Source organism: Tachypleus tridentatus, chromosome 7, assembly GCF_004210375.1.
Source record: "Tachypleus tridentatus isolate NWPU-2018 chromosome 7, ASM421037v1, whole genome shotgun sequence".
NCBI lineage: Eukaryota > Metazoa > Arthropoda > Merostomata > Xiphosura > Limulidae > Tachypleus > Tachypleus tridentatus.
The window spans coordinates 178,895,764-178,914,515 of record NC_134831.1 but is presented as its reverse complement, the minus strand read 5'-3'; the positions used below and the strand labels follow the sequence as shown (position 1 = coordinate 178,914,515).

Below are 18,752 nucleotides of genomic sequence, written 5' to 3'. Positions count from 1 at the left end.
TCATTCTTAGTGTATTGACAAAATAAAAATGCATAGTTTTTATTTTTTTTATAGGTCTTATAAAACAAAAATGAGGCCACTTCCAAAATACAGGCAGTATTGAGCTTTTCATTGTAATATCTGTTACTATTCAAAGATGATTTTCTATATTATTAAACACACTAGTCATACGCTGTATATTCATTCTTCAAATCATGCCTGATGTGTGAAGTTGTGGACGTGCCAGAGCTTGGTCTAATCAACAACAGTTTGACACCATGCTTTTATGTTTTAAGGTTACCTTGCAGTTGGGCATCTTAACATTTTCATGGCATTGTCCTGGTTTCAAAGTTGGGTGTCATAAGCCTACAAACTATTCATACTGTTTGAACAGTTTTACTTAACACAAAAGTTGTGTAATGGGCTATCTGGGTGCTGCCAGCCCTGGGTATCGCAGCCTGCTTTTTATAAGTGCTGAACCAGGAGAGTTTAACATACTTCCAACAGTTTGTAGATATTTTAACAAATATAATCTAGCTTTTATTTGCAAATTTTGACTGTACATAAGCTATTAATAAAGATGTAGTAACTTAAAATTATTGTTAAATATTTGCATGTATTTTGTATTCTACAACCAGTATATTTGTCTCGTAGCATATGTGTGTATACACAAGCTACTTCAACATGCACAGATAGCATACAACATGAACTTAAGAACATTACAAACTAGTTTATTCACTAACGTCATTTCTCCTTTTCTGCCTCCTTGTGCCTCTTGTCAACCTCACTCCCCAAAGTTTCACTATGACTTTTACTGGCTTCTTGGGGGGGTTGACTCGGATGTCTTACTTGCTCCTTTTCAACTTTCTTGATTAACTCGAGAGTTTCTTCTTTAGCTAGAAGTTCAATTATTTCCTTCATCTGTTTAGCACTAACTTTTACATCTTCCTTACCTAGTAATTCGATTACCTAAAAAAAAAAAAAGCAGGTTAAAGTATATTACTTTCTCATCCACCTGACATCAATACCAGTTTCTAAACAATATACATGTAGAAGGATCAGTGTTAATAAATGAAATGCATTAGATAAAATCAACATATAGTTGGCCCTGTAAGTACGAAAATGCACAATAGTTCATTAAAGATAGTCATGCTTAAAAAGGAAAAGTCTCTCCCTTATGTGCATCTTGAAAACGGTGGATGAAGACACCCTCAGCTTAATAAGGATTAGATGTTAAACTACTCTTCAACTGGTGGCATTACCATAAAACAAACATGTGTCTGAGGAAGCTGGAACCACTAAGTTATGTTCTACCATGTGTGTCACAAGTGCTCTGTCACAGCTATGACAGACGTTTGTGCCTGTGAATCCAATGTCCATGTACCATATAGGATGTCTGGATAGTTTAGCCTTTCCATCTTTCAAAGAAACTTTTTCAGAGCGAAAATTACAGTAGTGGTTGTTAATTCATAACTAACCCTGGACAGTAGATGAAAACAACTGACAGTGGGGAGGGTAGGTTTTAAAAGCAGCAATGTCACCAATATTCTTTTGTAGATAACCAATGGTGTGTCATGATTAACCTTCAATCCAGCTTGTGCATTAAGAGAACTGAAAACCAACTACTTTTAAGCATTTTCTCTCTAGAAGCTGTGAAAGGCTTGAAAATTAAGATAGAAGGGCAAGTGGAAAGAATATATTTATAAAGGTTTACTATGTTTTAATACCGAGAATGTGGGTAGTAGAGAACCTTTTGAAAAGCTGTATCATGATGAGACTGTAAAACAGATTTAACTGAAAATTATATTTCTTCTGCCTCTTCTCTTGGGTGTAGTGTTTTGCTTGTAGCAAAAGCACATAAGACTATTTGCTGTGTACAGTGAGGCGAATTTAAAATCTAAAGATTTAGTATCAGGCCACTGTTCTTATGTATTCATTATCTGTCTTGCAATAGATTTGCTGCTTATTCTTATGGTTATGTTAATTTTCTAATCTGTGTGACAATATAGCTGTTGCTGACTTATCTTACATGTTTAACTCTCTAATACAGGGTATGATGCATTGCCAAACTAATTTACTGATACCACACATACTTAGTTACACCTACCAAGTTATAAGAAAAATATTTCTCTTGTGAACATAATGTTGTTTACCTTAAGGACGTGATCTACTTCCACGGCTCCATCGTGGTCAACATCCATCTGGTCAAGAACATCCGTGATTCTCTGAAGTCTTGTATCATCTGATATTTTTTGAATTCTCTGAATTGCAGAAATCAGCTCACTGATACTGATAACGTTATCACTGTTAGAAATAAAATCAAGTTCAAGAAAATGTTTAGCAGAGAAACATTGGTGGTAAACAATAAGATACCTTGAAAACTCCAGATGAATCATGGTTATTCACTTGATATAATGTTATACTACAATAAATGATCATTGTAATGGTTAAACTCGAATATAGTTATTGTTTTAAAATAAATACAATATCCATTCCCTTATTACACCTTTTTTGAACTGCTATAAAATGATTACAAAATTTCGTTTTTAAATGTGCATTGCTCCAAACAACATATAATTAATATTTGTAGTGTTAATGCACCAAAATAATGTAGATAAATTAAAATACGATTTGTGGTTATAGTTGTTTTGTACATAGGTGTTAAGAAAACGGATTGAACTTTTTACCAGAAACATTTCAACACTTTTCACCAACACTGGAGTTACACAAACTAATGTTTAATTAAGCCTACTTTTCACACTCTACTTGTTCTCAACTTTGTTTTCTTCTTAAATGAAATGATTCAATACACTAATATTTACCAGTTATGATAATGTCTATTTGAAACGTCACTTTGGCAAGATGCAATTTCAATAAACAAATATGAACAACAAAAAAGCCATAGAAACTATATAATTCCTAAAGAGAATCAAAAATCACCTTTTCAGTTCAATGTCTTCCCCTTTCTTAGCCAAAGTTTCGATCTGTTCCTGTAACACCTTCTTCTCTTTGTCAAGTTCAGTCAGTACTGCAGTCATTTTCATGACCATTTTATTGACTTTGTTGTATAAATGCTTTGCTGCTTTTGATTCCTGCAACTTTGAATCTCCAGATTCAAGAATCACTTCCTTAAATTCTTCTATGTCCTGAAAACAAACAAACAAAAACAAGCTGATGTATGAGAAATATAACACCCAAGACCACAGCTCGTAATCTAAAGTACAATATTTTTGGAATAGTCAGTAGCAAAGGTTTAGGTACCTGCAGTGCTATTATGTATATATTTGGTTATGTTATATATCAGCTTCTTTCAACCTCTCTGATACTGGGGAACCAACCCACCGCAATTACATTACAATGAAATACGTAAGGATTTGGTCAGTTTTTTTTTTTTTTTCTGTAATCTCGCAAACCAACAAGCTGGATGTGATGGACCCTATATCAATTCAAAGAGTACTTCATGAAAAATATATCTTTGTGTAAGAGATCAACAAAAGATGTATACTTTTAGTTTAACATAATGAGAAAGCTACAATCACGTTACAAGTTCATGCATTCACCTTCAGTATCGTTAAGATTTGTGAGTACTGACACTTGTATAAATATTAAGAACCCTGGTGACTATTTATGGATCAACAGAAGCTCCAATATACAATGGTGGATTCACAGTAGTGGGTTTATAATGAACAAGATTTTTATACTAAAACACAGAAATTAATATACATTTTTACAAATCAGTTTAGTTTAACCTAATTAATACTTTTAAAATAGGCTTAACAAACTTTATTTAAATGCGAGTTTTTTAAAATAATTTGTGGCATTCGCTCAGCTAAAGAGAGAGACAGACAGATGCTCAGGCACCACAGTTCACAATAAATGTAACTTTTAAAAGTTACAAACGTGTGTCAGTATGCTGTGAACAGAAATTTACAGATTTACCTAAAATTCATTAGAAAGAATTTACTGTTATGTAATAAAAATTAGAAGATAATTTAGAAAATGGTTCAATTTCAGTCATGCTTTAAGCTGCTAACTTCTTTAAATAAATCCAATAATAATATTACTTAATTGCAACATACCACCAGCAGGGGAAACTGTTTTAAGTTTCACTTGCCTAAAAATGACCATCAAAGGATATGATGATCCTTTTCTCCACAGTGAGTTTGTCCGATTTTGGCACATGTCGTGCATTTATATTAATGTCTCGTTTTGTAAAGAAAACCTATTTTTCTTTCATTTTTCAATGTTTATCTTGACCTCTTAATTATAATGTAACCATCACAGTTTCTATACTATATAACTTTTAATATTGTATATATATATATATTCATATATATCTTCAACATTGTGTATGCTTTCAGTTGTTTTACCAAATATTTCTGCATGAACATATGGAATTAGACTGTTGACTGCTCTTTGTACAATGTTAAGGCTAAAAATGTTTTTCTGTATTTAAAATTTTCATTTCTCTAATCTTCTAAGAACCTCCTAAATAAACAAACATTTTTTTCCAGTTAAACTTGATATTTTATCTGTTATTGTGTGTGTTTTCTTATAGTAAAGCCACATTGGGGTATCTGCTGTGTACACCGAAGGGGAATGTAAATCCATAGACTTACTGCAATTCCAGTGGGGGACTTGTGTGCTACTTTCTCTACCCTAACTCCATCCAGACTAGGCCTATTTGACAGACCTCGTGACCACCATAATAAAATATACAAAATAAATATAAGTTACTTTTTCTTTTCCTTCCTAGAATGATTTCAAGTTGTAACATGAACATAAATTTGTATGCCGAAAACAGCTGAAGGTTCATCATAATCCTTTTATGTTTGCCCTTTGAACCCTGTGTAACTCAACCTTGCTACACAAGTTTTAAATCATTTGGTGATCATGTAACTCACATTACTGTTTTGAATGATGTGACAAAGCTGGAAGCATACCTTGTGAAGAATTTCTATATTATCTTAGACTTTAGAAACTTATTAGATTAGTTAAGATCTAGTTATTTTTATTAAGAATATATATATATGAAAAACAAGAAATATAATACTTACCTGTCACTTTCTTATACTAATGGTACCAGTAAACTAAATAATTTTTATATAACTGACACTTGAAAGCTGTGGCACGAGAGGAGAGGAGGGAGCTACTGGGTAAAATTACCTGACTATGTCTTTACTGGTAAACTGTGATTGCGAATAATTGGTGTATTTGTGAAATATACAATTCTCATTTTTCATCTCAATTCCACAAATAATTTTCATCTGGTTAAATAACAGGCTTAGTAACACACAATAATAACAAGCACAAAGAAAACAAAGTTCTATAACTTGTCTGGCTTTCTAACTATGTCACACGAGACTTTAAATATTCCTATAAGCTTGTTGTTCCGAACACTGTGTGAGAAACTCAAACTGAAGACAACACTGTGTACTGATAACAACATAATATGTCATTTGATAGATTAAAATTGTGCCCTTCTTTTTGTTACAAATAGTATAGCATAAATTAAAACTGTGGTTTTATTATTGGTTACAACTAGTATAGTGTAAATGAAAACTGTGCCTTTCTTTTGGTTACAAACATTACATTATAAATTAAAATTGTGTTTCTATTGGTTACAAATAGTATAGTATAAATCAAAACTGTGGCTTTCTACTGCTTACAAATAGTATAGTATAAATCAAAACTGTGGCTCTCTATTGGTTACAAATACTATAGTGTAAATTATCATAAAGAACTACTGGCAATGTCCTGTAAGTATGTAGCTGGTAGTTGTTTCAAAAGGGGTTCTGATATTTTAAGTTCATGACTCCATAAACAAACAAGATTTAAGGATAAAGAAACTAGACTCTGCCATAATAATATCTTTATTATAATGAATAACTTAATTAAATTCAGTAAGTTTCAGAGGGGTGGTTAAAAAAAATAAGAGATGGGGAGACTAATCAAACAAATGTCACAATTATCATACTCTGAGAAATGATGTTTTTTTTTAAATACTTTCTTTTAAAATTAAGACTTCAACACTAATTAGAAAACTACATTTTGATGCCAAGTTTATATGTATACACTGACAATAAATCCCTTTAATTAAAGTGTAACTCAGTAAAATATTGTGACACATGCACTTTAAACTACCCTTAGCGAGAAGATTAACCCTAAATAATAGCATTCATCCACATTCCTATGATAAGTGATTACCTCTATAGTCTAATTAAAATTTGCTGTTTAGAATTGTAGTTATCACACTGAAAGCAGATGTCCACAGAGGGACAATTTTGTTATTATATCCCCCTCCTCTGTCAGGGGCACACTTACAAATTATGGTTTTTAATCTATAATACTTGAATGGAATTTGTTTACACATTTCCTAGATAGACTCTTCAACTCAGGACTTAACCAGTTCAGCAAGAATTTCTCAATTTGTAAATGAAGGAGATGCTTTATAGCAGGCAATTTCCTAACAAAATTATTACAACACAGAAACAAGTGTCTGGCTATTAGAAACTGTACAGACAAAATGAAACAGAAGTTTTTACACAAATGATGCCATACCTCTTTGTAATCAGCCATTCCTTCTTTCAGGTCTTCTAATCCTTCTTTCTCTAACAGAAGCTTTTTCTTCTCACTTGCTATATTCTCCAAAGCTTCGTGTAGACTTGAAAAATCATCTTTTGATAATTCTTCCTCTTTTAATTGTTCTATAATAGACTGCTCAGCACGATCCACTATCACAAGAAATGGTAATGCTTAAAATTAATTATTATTTCTTACAATTGACTTGTTTTAATGCATGATTTTCAAACAAATGGATAGTGTGTGATGTTTGTTTATTGTTGAAATGTATCACCAATGAGTCACAGGCACCTGCTCCAAAGAATCCAACCCATACATAAGACCTAACAGAGCACTTGTAATACTTACGTTCAACTGCCTTATCTTCTACGGGTAAAGCAGAGTCCTGCAAAATGTCACTGATGCTCAGTTTTTTCGAACTTGTCGATGATACAATTGCTTCATCTGGTAAGCCCTGAACACCTTGGACATTCAAACTAGTGATGTGAGGAATAGCTCCTTCATCTAATTCTTTCACTGTAGCTTTTGCCACAGCAGCAGCCTGATAAAGAAGGAAAGTAGTTAAGTATTCAACATTTCTATAATTTCAAACAGTGAATAATTTCCCATAAGTGGTAAATATTAACATTCTGTATGCATAATTAATAAGCCACTACATCTAGAAACTATTTTATCTTCTTCCAGATGGTAATGTTTTTATGGTAACCAATTTCTATTTCATCACTGAATTGAGAAGTGTAAATGTTTTGAAGAAATTTGACAGTCTACCTTACTTAACCATTAAAATTGTTACTTACAAAGAAACTCAGTTGTGAATATAGCCACACTGGTCAAAAAGTCAAATTATTTTGTAATTCTAATTGTGTTTTAATGAGACAGTATGTACAAGCTCAGCTGGGCAACAATTTGATAATATAACAACCTCAGTGATCAAATGAGTAGCAAGTTCCACTGATCATGCAGGCTAATAATTAGCTACTGCCTTATCCGTCCAAACCCAGAATGTACATTAGTTAACCTACTTATCAAAAATGCAACTAAACTCACAGTTAACAGCACTAAATATTCAACTTTTGCTTCTAAATCTCACAACTTTAATGGAATCTCTAAATATGTCGGTACAAAATAACAAGTTGTAAACTTGCCTCTTCTTTTTCTTTTTCCTTCTTTCTCTCTTCACTTTCTTTCTTAATAGCTGCTTCTTCCTTCCTGATAACTTCAATCTTGGTTTTATTATCAACTTTTCCTTCTGTCTCTCCTATCTTGTATTTTGCTTCTGTTGCCTGGAAAACAAAGTAGCTAATACATCACTCATGTGCATCTCTTGAAAAAAGTTTATTTTATACGAGAGAGACCAAGAACTGGTCAGAAAAAATCATAAGAGAAATATATTTAATAGTAAAAAAACAAAACAAAATAACAACAACAACAAAAACTACTGGGTGGAGATATTATTATCAAAACATCAGGTTTATAACATGGCTTAACAAAACGTTTTGGAACACCATGGGACCCCCCCACTGTTCTGCCTTGGCTTGTCCATCTTCTGAGCTAAAACTATTAATAAATACATTTTACAAAAAAAAAAAAAACTGTAAAGCCAGCTGTTATCATTCATATACTTATCAATCTTTCTCTTATACTTGCTTAGATTTACTGCCTCCATGACATCTGAAGGCAATCCTATTCCAAAGACCAACCACCCTGTTAGAAAAATAATATTGTCATAGCTGAATATAACTCATTCCTTGTCAAAATTTATATTTGTGTTCTCTAGTCCTACTATTAAGTTTTAGATAAAGATGATGCATCTCAAACACTTCAAGTTCTTTGTGTCTCCATTTCTGGCACCGTTCTAGTAGCCCATCTATGAACCCTTTCAAACAGCCAAATGTGGCCTAAACAGTGACTTGTACGATGAAATGATAACCTCTTTAGACTTGTATTCAATATTTCTGTAGATACAACCTAAAACCCAAATTGCCCTGCCTCTAACACACTGCTTGAATAACTTTAAACTAATAAACTATTGCATGAAGATCCTTTTCTTACATAACATTGCTAAGGTTACTCCCTTTCAAATGACACTGATGACCAAACTACCATTAAGATTTCTGTAATGCAGCTACAAGTCTCTTCAAGCCCAAAGATACACAATGGGCTATCTGCACTATGCTCACCACAGAGACCAAATGCCAAATTTTAGCATTATAAACCCTCAAGCTTACTGTGTGGTCTGTAGGAACTATAGTCACTAGAGATCAAATTTCATAAAATCTTTCTATCCAAGTTCAACTAACATCATCCTATACAGATGTTCTTATAGTTCAGATAAAGCAAAGTAAGAAACATTTTGTTTGTAGGAAATAAATTCTAGACATTCCATTTATAATCAAGTACAACGATTGCTTGTTGAATTGCTGGTGATTTATACCACTTACTGCTTCTTGTGGTAATGCAGAAAGAGTAGCTTTGAGCTGGTCAGATGCTGGTAAGCTTTCAGGAAGATAGAGGACACGAGACAAGAGCAACAGAGATGGAGGAATTTTCTCATTCAAACTGAGTTCCAGCCACTGGGATAGTTGTGATCTCAGACGAGCTTCCGGGACACCAAAAGCTCTCATTCCTCTGGATCGGCAAGCTGCTTGTAATTCTGGAACTGTGAGGTGCTCAATTCCTTCATTTAGAATCATCTTAACAGAAACAATATTAGTTTAGACTGCTACAAATCAAGTTATTTTCAGGTTTAATTATTTATTATAAGTAGTACAATGTTTTTCTATGTATTTTTTAAAGTGTTTATTATTTTATCTTATTTAATCAATGTTTACTTTCCTGTGGAAAATAAAATGCATTGGTGTTAAACCAAGTATACAATACTAGAGGTTAAGCCTATTGCGAGCGGCCTAATTCAATTTTTTTTTTTTTTACCATTAAATGTGCTTTAGATATTATGCTGAACAGTGTTTACAAAACAATACATACAACATTTAAGAAGATAAAAACATTCATAATAAAGAGACCTAGTTTATAAAGCAGTGCAGTTCTGAACTGTCTACGGTTCTTGGTTGTGTACTTTATTAAACCACGGAGAAAACAACTGCCCATCATCTATAAATATCACACAAACCCTGTTTACCTGATCATCGGCATGAAGCAAGCGCAATTTCATCTTCAGCTGAAAACGGAGAAAGTTATTTGTGCCAAGTGGCTGAAGTTCCAAAAGACGACACAGTGCAATAAGCTGTGGGCGTGACAAACTATCTAGGGTTATTTCATCTTCAAAAAGTTTAGAAAATTTCATGATTTCTTCATTGGTTGGTTGCTCTGCAGACTGTCGAACCTATGTTAGACAAAAGGTACACTAAAATTTGGAGCCACAGGAAAGAAACTTTGACTTGCAGAATATTTAACATGCCTATTGCTATAAGAGTTGGTTTCTTTAGTGATGTTCTAGAACTTTGTTCATGAGAAACTTTAAGTCAAAAATAAAAAACCTTCAATTTATTTGATATGATTACCTAGAGGACAATATATATGCAGATTTGGTTCACTGGTAAACATGGAATCCACCATGTTTTTTACTTGGTCTAATTTAAGGTACATTGCTGTGAAAAAAGAACTGTCTTCAAATTATGCATATAAACACAAAGACATACACAAAGAAACCTGCATCAACATCCAACAATTATCAAACTCCAAACACATGAAGTTGTAATTAAAAACACACAACATTACACAATACTTTTTTACCTTTTCAAGTAGTATAATTTGTTAAAAGAAACTTTAATCCAACCAAACAGTTTTACAAAGGTAGAAAAATATATAGCAGTTTGTTAAAAGATATTTTAAATAAAGTGCAGGTTGTTACACAACAATAACTGCAAATATTATAAATCTAATAAAATCTTAATTCATAAAAAAGGTTTCAAAGATTTCTAACATGGATACCAATTATTATTTACACCATTCTGCTTACAACGTAAAACTTGCACAACAAACTATATTAATTACTATATAGTATATTTCTGAAACCAGTTTAAGCCACAAGAGAAACAATTGTTAATTTCAACATTCTGTACATAGTTAATGAAACCATGCTAATCAAATGTGGAAAAGGTTATGAACATGTACTCATCTTTCTGTTTATATAAGGGCTATATACTACAACATAAGCTTGTACCAGATTGATCTTGTGTTTGTTCTTACAGCCAGGAGTGAGTGAGGGCCCATTTCCACAGGTGAGAAAAGATAGTTTAACTTAGGGATACTACTCATGAATAGCTGTTAACAAAAAATTAAGGAATACAGCACTAGGTCCTTGGTATGACTTGAAAGTGTGAATTGGTTTCTTAACTTAGGGATACCACCCTTGAATAGATGTTAATGAAGCATTAAGAGATATTATACTAGGACCTTGGTCTGACTTGAAAGTGTGGATTGGTTTCTTAACTTAGGGATACCACCCTTGATTAGCTGTTAATGAAGAATTAAGAGATATTATACTATGACCTTGGTCCAGCTTGAAAGTGCGGATTGGTTTCTTAACTTAGGGATACCACCCTTGAATAGCTATTAACAAAGGATTAAGGGATACAGCACTGGGTCCTTGGTCTGACTTGAAAGTGTGGATTGGTTTCTTATTATTATTGATCTTTTCCCTGTCTCTGTGAACATCTTTAGGAATCCTAATTACAAGCTAGATTTTTTATTTATAAATATGTAAAGTTATCACCATGAACATAAACTATCAAGGAGATGAATGCTTGGTCAATTATGAATGATCATATTAATACACAATATAAATATATTGTAAGTGTGGGCCTGTTTCAACAGGTGAGAAAAGATAGTTTAATTTAGGGATACCACCCTTGAATAGCTGTTAATGAAGGATTAATGATACTGCACTAAGACCTTTTATATTTTAGTGAAAATGAATACATTTTAATGAAGTTAAATAAACAAACTTACAAGCACATAAAGGCTTGTTGAGAACATGATTGTCACAGAAGTAGTGGTTGGGAGCTACACTAATTTGTTTGGATAGCTGGATGAAATGCTTCAGGTTGGTATAGTTCATTTGCTGTGCTGTCAATTAGTACCTTTCTACATATTGGGGGCTGGAATGCTAACTTCAAGAGGTAAGTTTTCAACTTATGTACCCCCTAATGGTAGTACCTAATTTTCTTTTCTTCTTTACTTTATAGAGCAGTTACCTTCCTGCAACTGTCTGCACGCAGTGGAAGGTGATGTGGGACGTTGTGGGCTTCAGCACTCACTCCCGCTTTCCTAATTTCTATATCTATATCCACTCTTTTATTTCTTATGTAAGATTGGCAAGTGGAGGTTACAACTGACAGATGGTGTATCCCCACTACAATGCGAGTCCTATTCTTCAATCACCTCCAAAACCTAGCTATAATCTTTACAATTACTGCAGCATTTTATTTTTGTTTTGACTTGTTTTTTAAATTATAACATACTAATATACATATATATATACACACACACACATGCACACCTTTTCAAAAAACTGTGCAAACTCTTTGGCAGTGTGGGAATGTTTATCTCCACGTGCTTGTACAGATATTTCTTCCATAGTTTCTTGTAGAAACTTTGCCATTTCTAACTTCACTTTCAGTTGCTTCTTTACTTTCATTTCCTGCAAAAGATATTATGAAATAAATTCACACATATACACACACACATAAAAACAGAAAAATATGTATAGATTTACACATATGGAAATTGAAAAATAAACACTTTTCAATCAGATACAAAAAGTGACATTCAGGAAAAAGATAACTGACAACTAGAGTTCCCAAACTCCTTCTAAAAATACAAAAACTACATACCTATTTCAAAAACAATGGCAAAATTAATAAAATAATTTTTATCATTTTCAAAACTCAAACACAAAGACAGAAAAACTGAAACAGCACAATTCAAACAATGATTTCTATCCAGAATTAAAAAAAAAAATATTACTATGGGAATTTGATGTTCAATAAATGCACATGTGAAATAAGTTTTACTTGAGTATTCTAAAAGTGAAAGATTTCATTGAATAATTTCAATTTATTGTTTCACATATGTCTACCTTACAGCAAAGCCACATCAGACAATCTAATGTGTCCAACAAGGAGAATCAAACCCCTGATTTTAGAGTAAATCCAAATACTTATCACTGTCACACATGGATAATTATTGTTTTATTCTTTACTGTTTAATACAATTAGGTAGTATAAAAAGTTTTAATCTTTAAAGTTCAAAGTGGTTTAAAAATTAAACCTTTTTTTATCAAGTTATGTAGAAGCTACAAAGCTGTAGAATCATTTAATGTTGAGCACTACCCAAATTGGTTTGTATTTAATATTGTGATAAACTTCAAAGTGGAAATACGACCAGCAAAGCACCGTCTTAAGATGACCTGCTCATACTAAGTGAAACTACAGTTTTAGTTGCTTGAAAAAACATTTCCACCATAACTCTCACAACAGTATGAATCCTCATATTTTAGTAGTCAAATGATTTTATTGTATGTTTTAAAATGTTATTCCCTTTATCTTTCAATGGCTTAAAAAAACTTACTGAAACACACCCACATACTCATTTTGCTAAAAAAATCAAATCCCAATATGAAAAAAAAACTCCATCCACTTAAAAAGGTGTTTTTCATTTAAAAAAACATCTGCTATATGTTTGGTTTATTTACACAAACAAATTTATATGCTCTGTTAATTACTTGGATCCAAAAGATCTGATTTTACTAGCCTCTGCTAGACATAAAACTACTTTCCAAATCATACTGATGTCATTTGTTCCTTAACACAATGTCAAGGAGACAAGTTTGATGAGCTGATTTCTAAACATAGTTTTACGGTACTATGTTTTGAGTTTCTCTTAAAATTCTGAGTAAAGAATTGAACTTCTCTGCAATATTGAGAACCTGAACTGGCCACCAGTTTGGTCAAATTCACACTATTTTCTATGCTATGGGGAATACAAGGAGTGAAATCCCATACAAAACACAGAGGTCGACAAAAAAGAAACACAATTATATCTTTGCTCAGTTAGCATATACATATTTTTTTATTCAATTAACTATTTCACAATACTTTACCCCCCACCTTCTTGCTGGAAACATTTTTGTGGGTGTCCACAGTAGTGAGCATACATGTATAGCATTACAAGACCTGGTACCCAATTATATAAGGTCAATTATTCCTTGATTTCTATGTTGATACAACTGGTCAAGGAAGGCTAAGAAATGCTTACTTGCTGCTATAATATGATAAGGGGCAAGAACATAAAACATCTGCTGGTTTATGTAACAAGAATGTAGTCTGTCGAGCCTCATAATATCCTCTCAACAATAATGAGTGGCAAGTTCGTTTGAGAGTAGTGTGATGGTTCATAAAGTTAACAGACCAAACCCCTTAATTATCTTTTTTTGGGAGTTTTAACATAAATGTGACACCCTTTTATAGCCCACCCAATACAAGTCTTACTTAAACATTTACACACACCTTTATTTTGTGTATTTTAATTTATTGATAGGCGTACTTAGAGAACAATTGTTTTCTCACCTTTTCGGATGATGTTTGGAAAGTGGATGGCAACAAGCCTGGAAACAGCTTCAATGCCACAGGTAGTAATAGCTCCATAAATGGGACAATGATAAACACTGAAAATGGTAAGATTCTGAAGACATCCGACACAGTTCGGACAAGCTAAATTCAAGAGCGGAAATTGGTAAAATGGTCTATTGCACATGTCTAAAATTGACTTTAATATTTTTCTTCAGTAAAAGTCTGAAGTTATTTGGCACTAAAAAGACACACAAAATATAATAAAGTTAGTTTGTAGTATACAGTGTCATTGCTATTTATTCACTGGCACAATTTTTCTTCAAAAACAGATTTTTAATTTAATACACATGTTAAAAAAACTGACAATCTTGCAAGGCATCCATAATAAAATATAGTCAATACAAAACTCTACAATTAAATATAGCACACACAGTTTAACACTTTATTATGAAATTGGTAAATCTTCAAGGCAGTATATATATATATATATATATATGTGTGTGTGTGTGTGTGTACTGGTTATTTGTTTTCAAATTCTAGTTTAATATTTGACTTATAGTCTGTTATTTCTCTAGTACAGAAAGCATAAAATATAACTAATAATACATGTTTTACAGTTTAATACGATGAAGGTGTTTCATTAAAGTTATAACAAATAACTGCTCAATATATTTTAAAAACAAACATAAGAACTTCCACAGTTTTTAAGACATCGAAACACAAAAGTGTACGATATATTAATCTGAAACCTGTTGTTAAACTGTCAAACTTCTTTCTGTGATCCACTCTTGAAATACCAGTCAGAAGACCAGGAATGCTTAGGGTTTGAACCTTCAAGAGGTGGAACTTTGTTTCAAGTTGTTCTACCCTAATTACACCTCTGTCAGAAACTTATATTTCTGATTTACATTTTGTATTTTGATGTCTTAAAAACCATGGAAGTTCTTATGTTCATCCTTTCTCTTTTTACTGAATATCTTTGTTTTTGTTTCTTCAAATGTAAAGATATTCATGAGAAAAAAAAAAGCATGCAGTGCCATCTACTGCACATAAGAAAAGAAGTTTTACAGCATGAGAAAACATCTATGTGAAAATTTAAATATTCTGACTGAACAAAAATGGAGGCAGCAATGTCAGTCCAGATAGAATGCACATCTCAAACTTGTACAGAATATGTGGTGAATATGAATGGTAATGCTAGAAACCTTGAATAATTTATCAAAAATATGTTTATCCATCATAGTCATAACAAATACATTTTTAAGGTGAACAATGTAATTTTTAAGACTGACCTGTCTATGTTCCCTCCTGGTAAGATCGCCAGCATGAAGAACCTTCCAAACGAGACGTGACGATATCTTAATATCAATAAACAAAAGTCTAAATCCATGATAATAATGGAGTATTTCATCTGATATTCTTTTCCACAAAGAGCGTTTCGGAGGAACAACTAATACTGGTTTAGGAACAGCTTGAAGTTCAGTTATCTTCTGTTTACTGTCTTGTTTTCCTTTCTCAGCCTCTTCCTTCAAAGCTTTAACTGTTTTTTCAACCTTGGAATGTTCTTTTTTTTCACATAAAATATTTCCTGAATGTAAAGATCGTACCAATTTGGTGTGAGGTTTGCTTATGCCATGAACGTATTGCTTTAAATGTGCAGATGGATAAAATGCAACTGGTAATTTATTTTTAATATGTTCTGAAGAAGAACATTTCCTTACAAAGCAAGATGAAAATGCCAATCTGGGTAAGTGGCAGTGAACGTGTGGGACTAAAACCAAATATCTGTAGGTTAAGTGAGGACTGTGGTGTGGGTACCGTAGCTTGAAAATTAAAACTGATCGGAGCATGACTTCTGAAAACCTGTCGAGAAAAATACCATGAAGAATCTATGCCAGTAAAATACTTCACATCAGCAACCTAAATGCTACCTAAAGAACATGTAACACACAATTTATCATTCAGAACAAGTGCCACCTACAGTAGTTAAAGTTTCACACATTGCAATGTAACTTTATAAAATGAAAAAATTTAATTTTTTTAAAATAGAAAACTGGGCAAAAACAATTATTTAAAGGCATAACTGTGCATTAGTTTTTCACATTCTATTCTAGAGATAAGAAATACATTTAAAACCTAGTCATTTACATACATATTAAATACAAATCTAAAGTGGTTATAAAGTCATTGGCTAGGCCACATTGGAGTTATATTCAGTTTTGGGCTCCTTACCTTAGAAAAGACACTGAATTATTGGAAATGGTTCAGAGAAGGGCTACCAGTATCAAACCATGGTGGAAAGGTTTTGAGTTGAGGATCTGATTGAGATGTTTAAGATTGTTAAGAGAATTAAAGGTCTTGATGAATCTTTTTTTTTAATTTTTATTTAATGGCAAAAACAATATGATTAGAGAGTACAAATATAAATTTTGGCAGGTTAGGAGTCATCTTAAGCTAAGATAGTTTTATATTTCTAATAGGGTCATTAAAAGCATGGTATGGGTTACCTTCAGGTATGGAAGGTAGATGCTATTAATTTAAAGAAGTTTGAAGGAAAGCTTGATAAACATTTTAATAAGAAAGGCTAAGTTTTTACTGTTTAGTTTACTTCAGTAGATAAGATCATTTAATGTTATCTTATGATAATTAAAAAAATGTAAATTTATTTATCATTGAACTAGTAGAAAAAATATATAAAATAAATATTAACTACTCAAGATTGCCTATTCATCTTACGATTACCCATAACAAAATAGAGAAAATTAACTACATACACCATATATTGTAACCAAACAGCTGACTATTATTCCTTTGAAAATAGACTAATTTTAATTATATGTTCCACATCGTCTACTGAACTAGTTACGAAATTACAAATATTTCTGCTCAATGCATTTTGGTTGCTAAACATTATATCCTGCACATTACTTTTAATTTTCAAATCCTGATTTGGTATAAATAATGTATTTAAAGGACAAACGAAATTACCATTTAAATTAAAAATTAGCATAATTTTCAACATAATGAACACCAACTTGCATGGGATTATGTTATTAGAAATATCCTGTAAAACTAATGCTAATTACTTTTTCTCTCACACTGTAGTAATTTTGTTTTCACTGAAGACACCTCATCAGAAATCTATGCTGAAACAGTTTCTATCTTTCCTGTAAATATCACTCATACTCTTAGGAACTCCTCGAATAAATTTATCTAAACTATTTATATAACTGATTGCTTGTAAGTCCATGAAAGTGTTAAAGTTTATAAGTAATTAACCTTATTTATCTAAATTAACAAGTAATTATTGTAATTAACCTCATTAACACCATGCCCATGTTTTGTGTAGAAAGTATTTTTGGTCAATTTCTTATACTGTGTTTTTATGGGCAAAAACATAAAATTACTCAATATATAATATAGCATTATTGTAGCCAATGAGATAAAAACAAGGTAGAAATCTAAGAATTACTGTGAATTATTTATATTGCATGTTCTTATTTATTAAACTTCTGAAATTTAAAAAATAAAAATGTTAACATAAATAATATTTCAGAGTTGATGAATATGAAAATACTTTGTATGATTTGATGTTTTACAGTGAATATTAAGCTCGTATGACCACTTAATAGCGTTAATTTTTATACTGGATAATAGTATTATTATTAATAGTACTACAAAATTAAACTACAATGAAGTTAGGGTGTTGAAATTTAAAATCACAAGAGAAATCTATATAATACAGAAAATAATTCTTATAAATTAAATATCATTGTCAGCGTGACTTGGTGCAATATAAAGCGTTAACTTTAAAATTACTAGTATTAGTCGCCTAAGCCTACTGACCTATGGCTATTTAGTTTATGTAAAAAAAACCAAAAAAACACCACCAAAAAACTATGCCTATCCGTATGACTTAGGTGATTTAGAATTTAGCAAATAAACACATATGTTACGGCTCCAGAAATCTCTTTAAAGTTTTGTTTCTATCAATCGAAGTTTTGAGCAATTGTATTTTAGGCTAAATTAGTTTAAAAATGTTTTTAGTCATTTCTTGATGTCATCATCCTTATATGCTAGTCTGACTTTTTTTTTGCTTAAGAAAATCGTCTTTCTGGACACAAAATATTAAACTAATTTGAACTATCACGCATAAAATGTTTCACCGCATTAAAAGGTATAAACAAAACATGTTTACAACACTCACCTGATTTCTTGAAAAGATACTTAATGTTTATTGCAAAAGGAAAACAAATTCATTAACCATGACTCCATACGGCAAATTTATGAACTTACGAGCCACTGCACGAAATCTTATATTTAATTTAACTTAAATCTTATAACAAAAATACAAAATTGCGATGTTTTGTTAGTAAACATACTTCTTCAGGTTTTTTTAAAATATTAACTATGTTTTTAAACATAATAATAACAAAATAAATAACCTTAAAATTTGTTTATAATTATTCTCTATTTTGCCCACTAAATATAAATTCTTACAAATATTACATACCTTTGTAAGGTTTATAAGCCAAAAGTTCCCTTGGTATCACGAAGTGATGTGAAGAGTTATAGTTTTCCAATAATAAAGCTGGAATT

At 31.7% G+C, this 18,752-nt stretch overlaps 1 protein-coding gene across 3 annotated transcripts; it reads right to left on the bottom strand.

The window, feature by feature from the left end:
- Positions 1-496: 496 nt before the first annotated feature.
- On the bottom strand, positions 497-18,459 carry LOC143257368 (mitochondrial proton/calcium exchanger protein-like). 3 transcript variants are annotated; one of them, XM_076515933.1, is made up of 13 exons: positions 18,361-18,449; positions 16,386-16,471; positions 15,446-16,016; positions 14,151-14,294; positions 12,083-12,223; positions 9,701-9,904; positions 9,003-9,254; positions 7,707-7,844; positions 6,910-7,102; positions 6,541-6,713; positions 2,920-3,125; positions 2,133-2,283; positions 497-948 (listed from the first exon to the last, which is right to left on the bottom strand). In XM_076515933.1, exons 3-13 carry the CDS (start codon positions 16,001-16,003, stop codon positions 724-726), a joined length of 2,385 nt encoding a protein of 794 aa, XP_076372048.1. In that variant the 5' UTR covers positions 16,004-16,016; positions 16,386-16,471; positions 18,361-18,449; the 3' UTR covers positions 497-723. The 3 variants fall into 3 exon arrangements, with proteins under 3 accessions (XP_076372048.1, XP_076372049.1, XP_076372050.1); XM_076515934.1 differs by lacking the exon at positions 16,386-16,471 and having other exon boundaries at positions 18,361-18,459; XM_076515935.1 differs by lacking the exon at positions 9,701-9,904.
- Between the last annotated feature and the right edge of the window lie 293 nt (positions 18,460-18,752).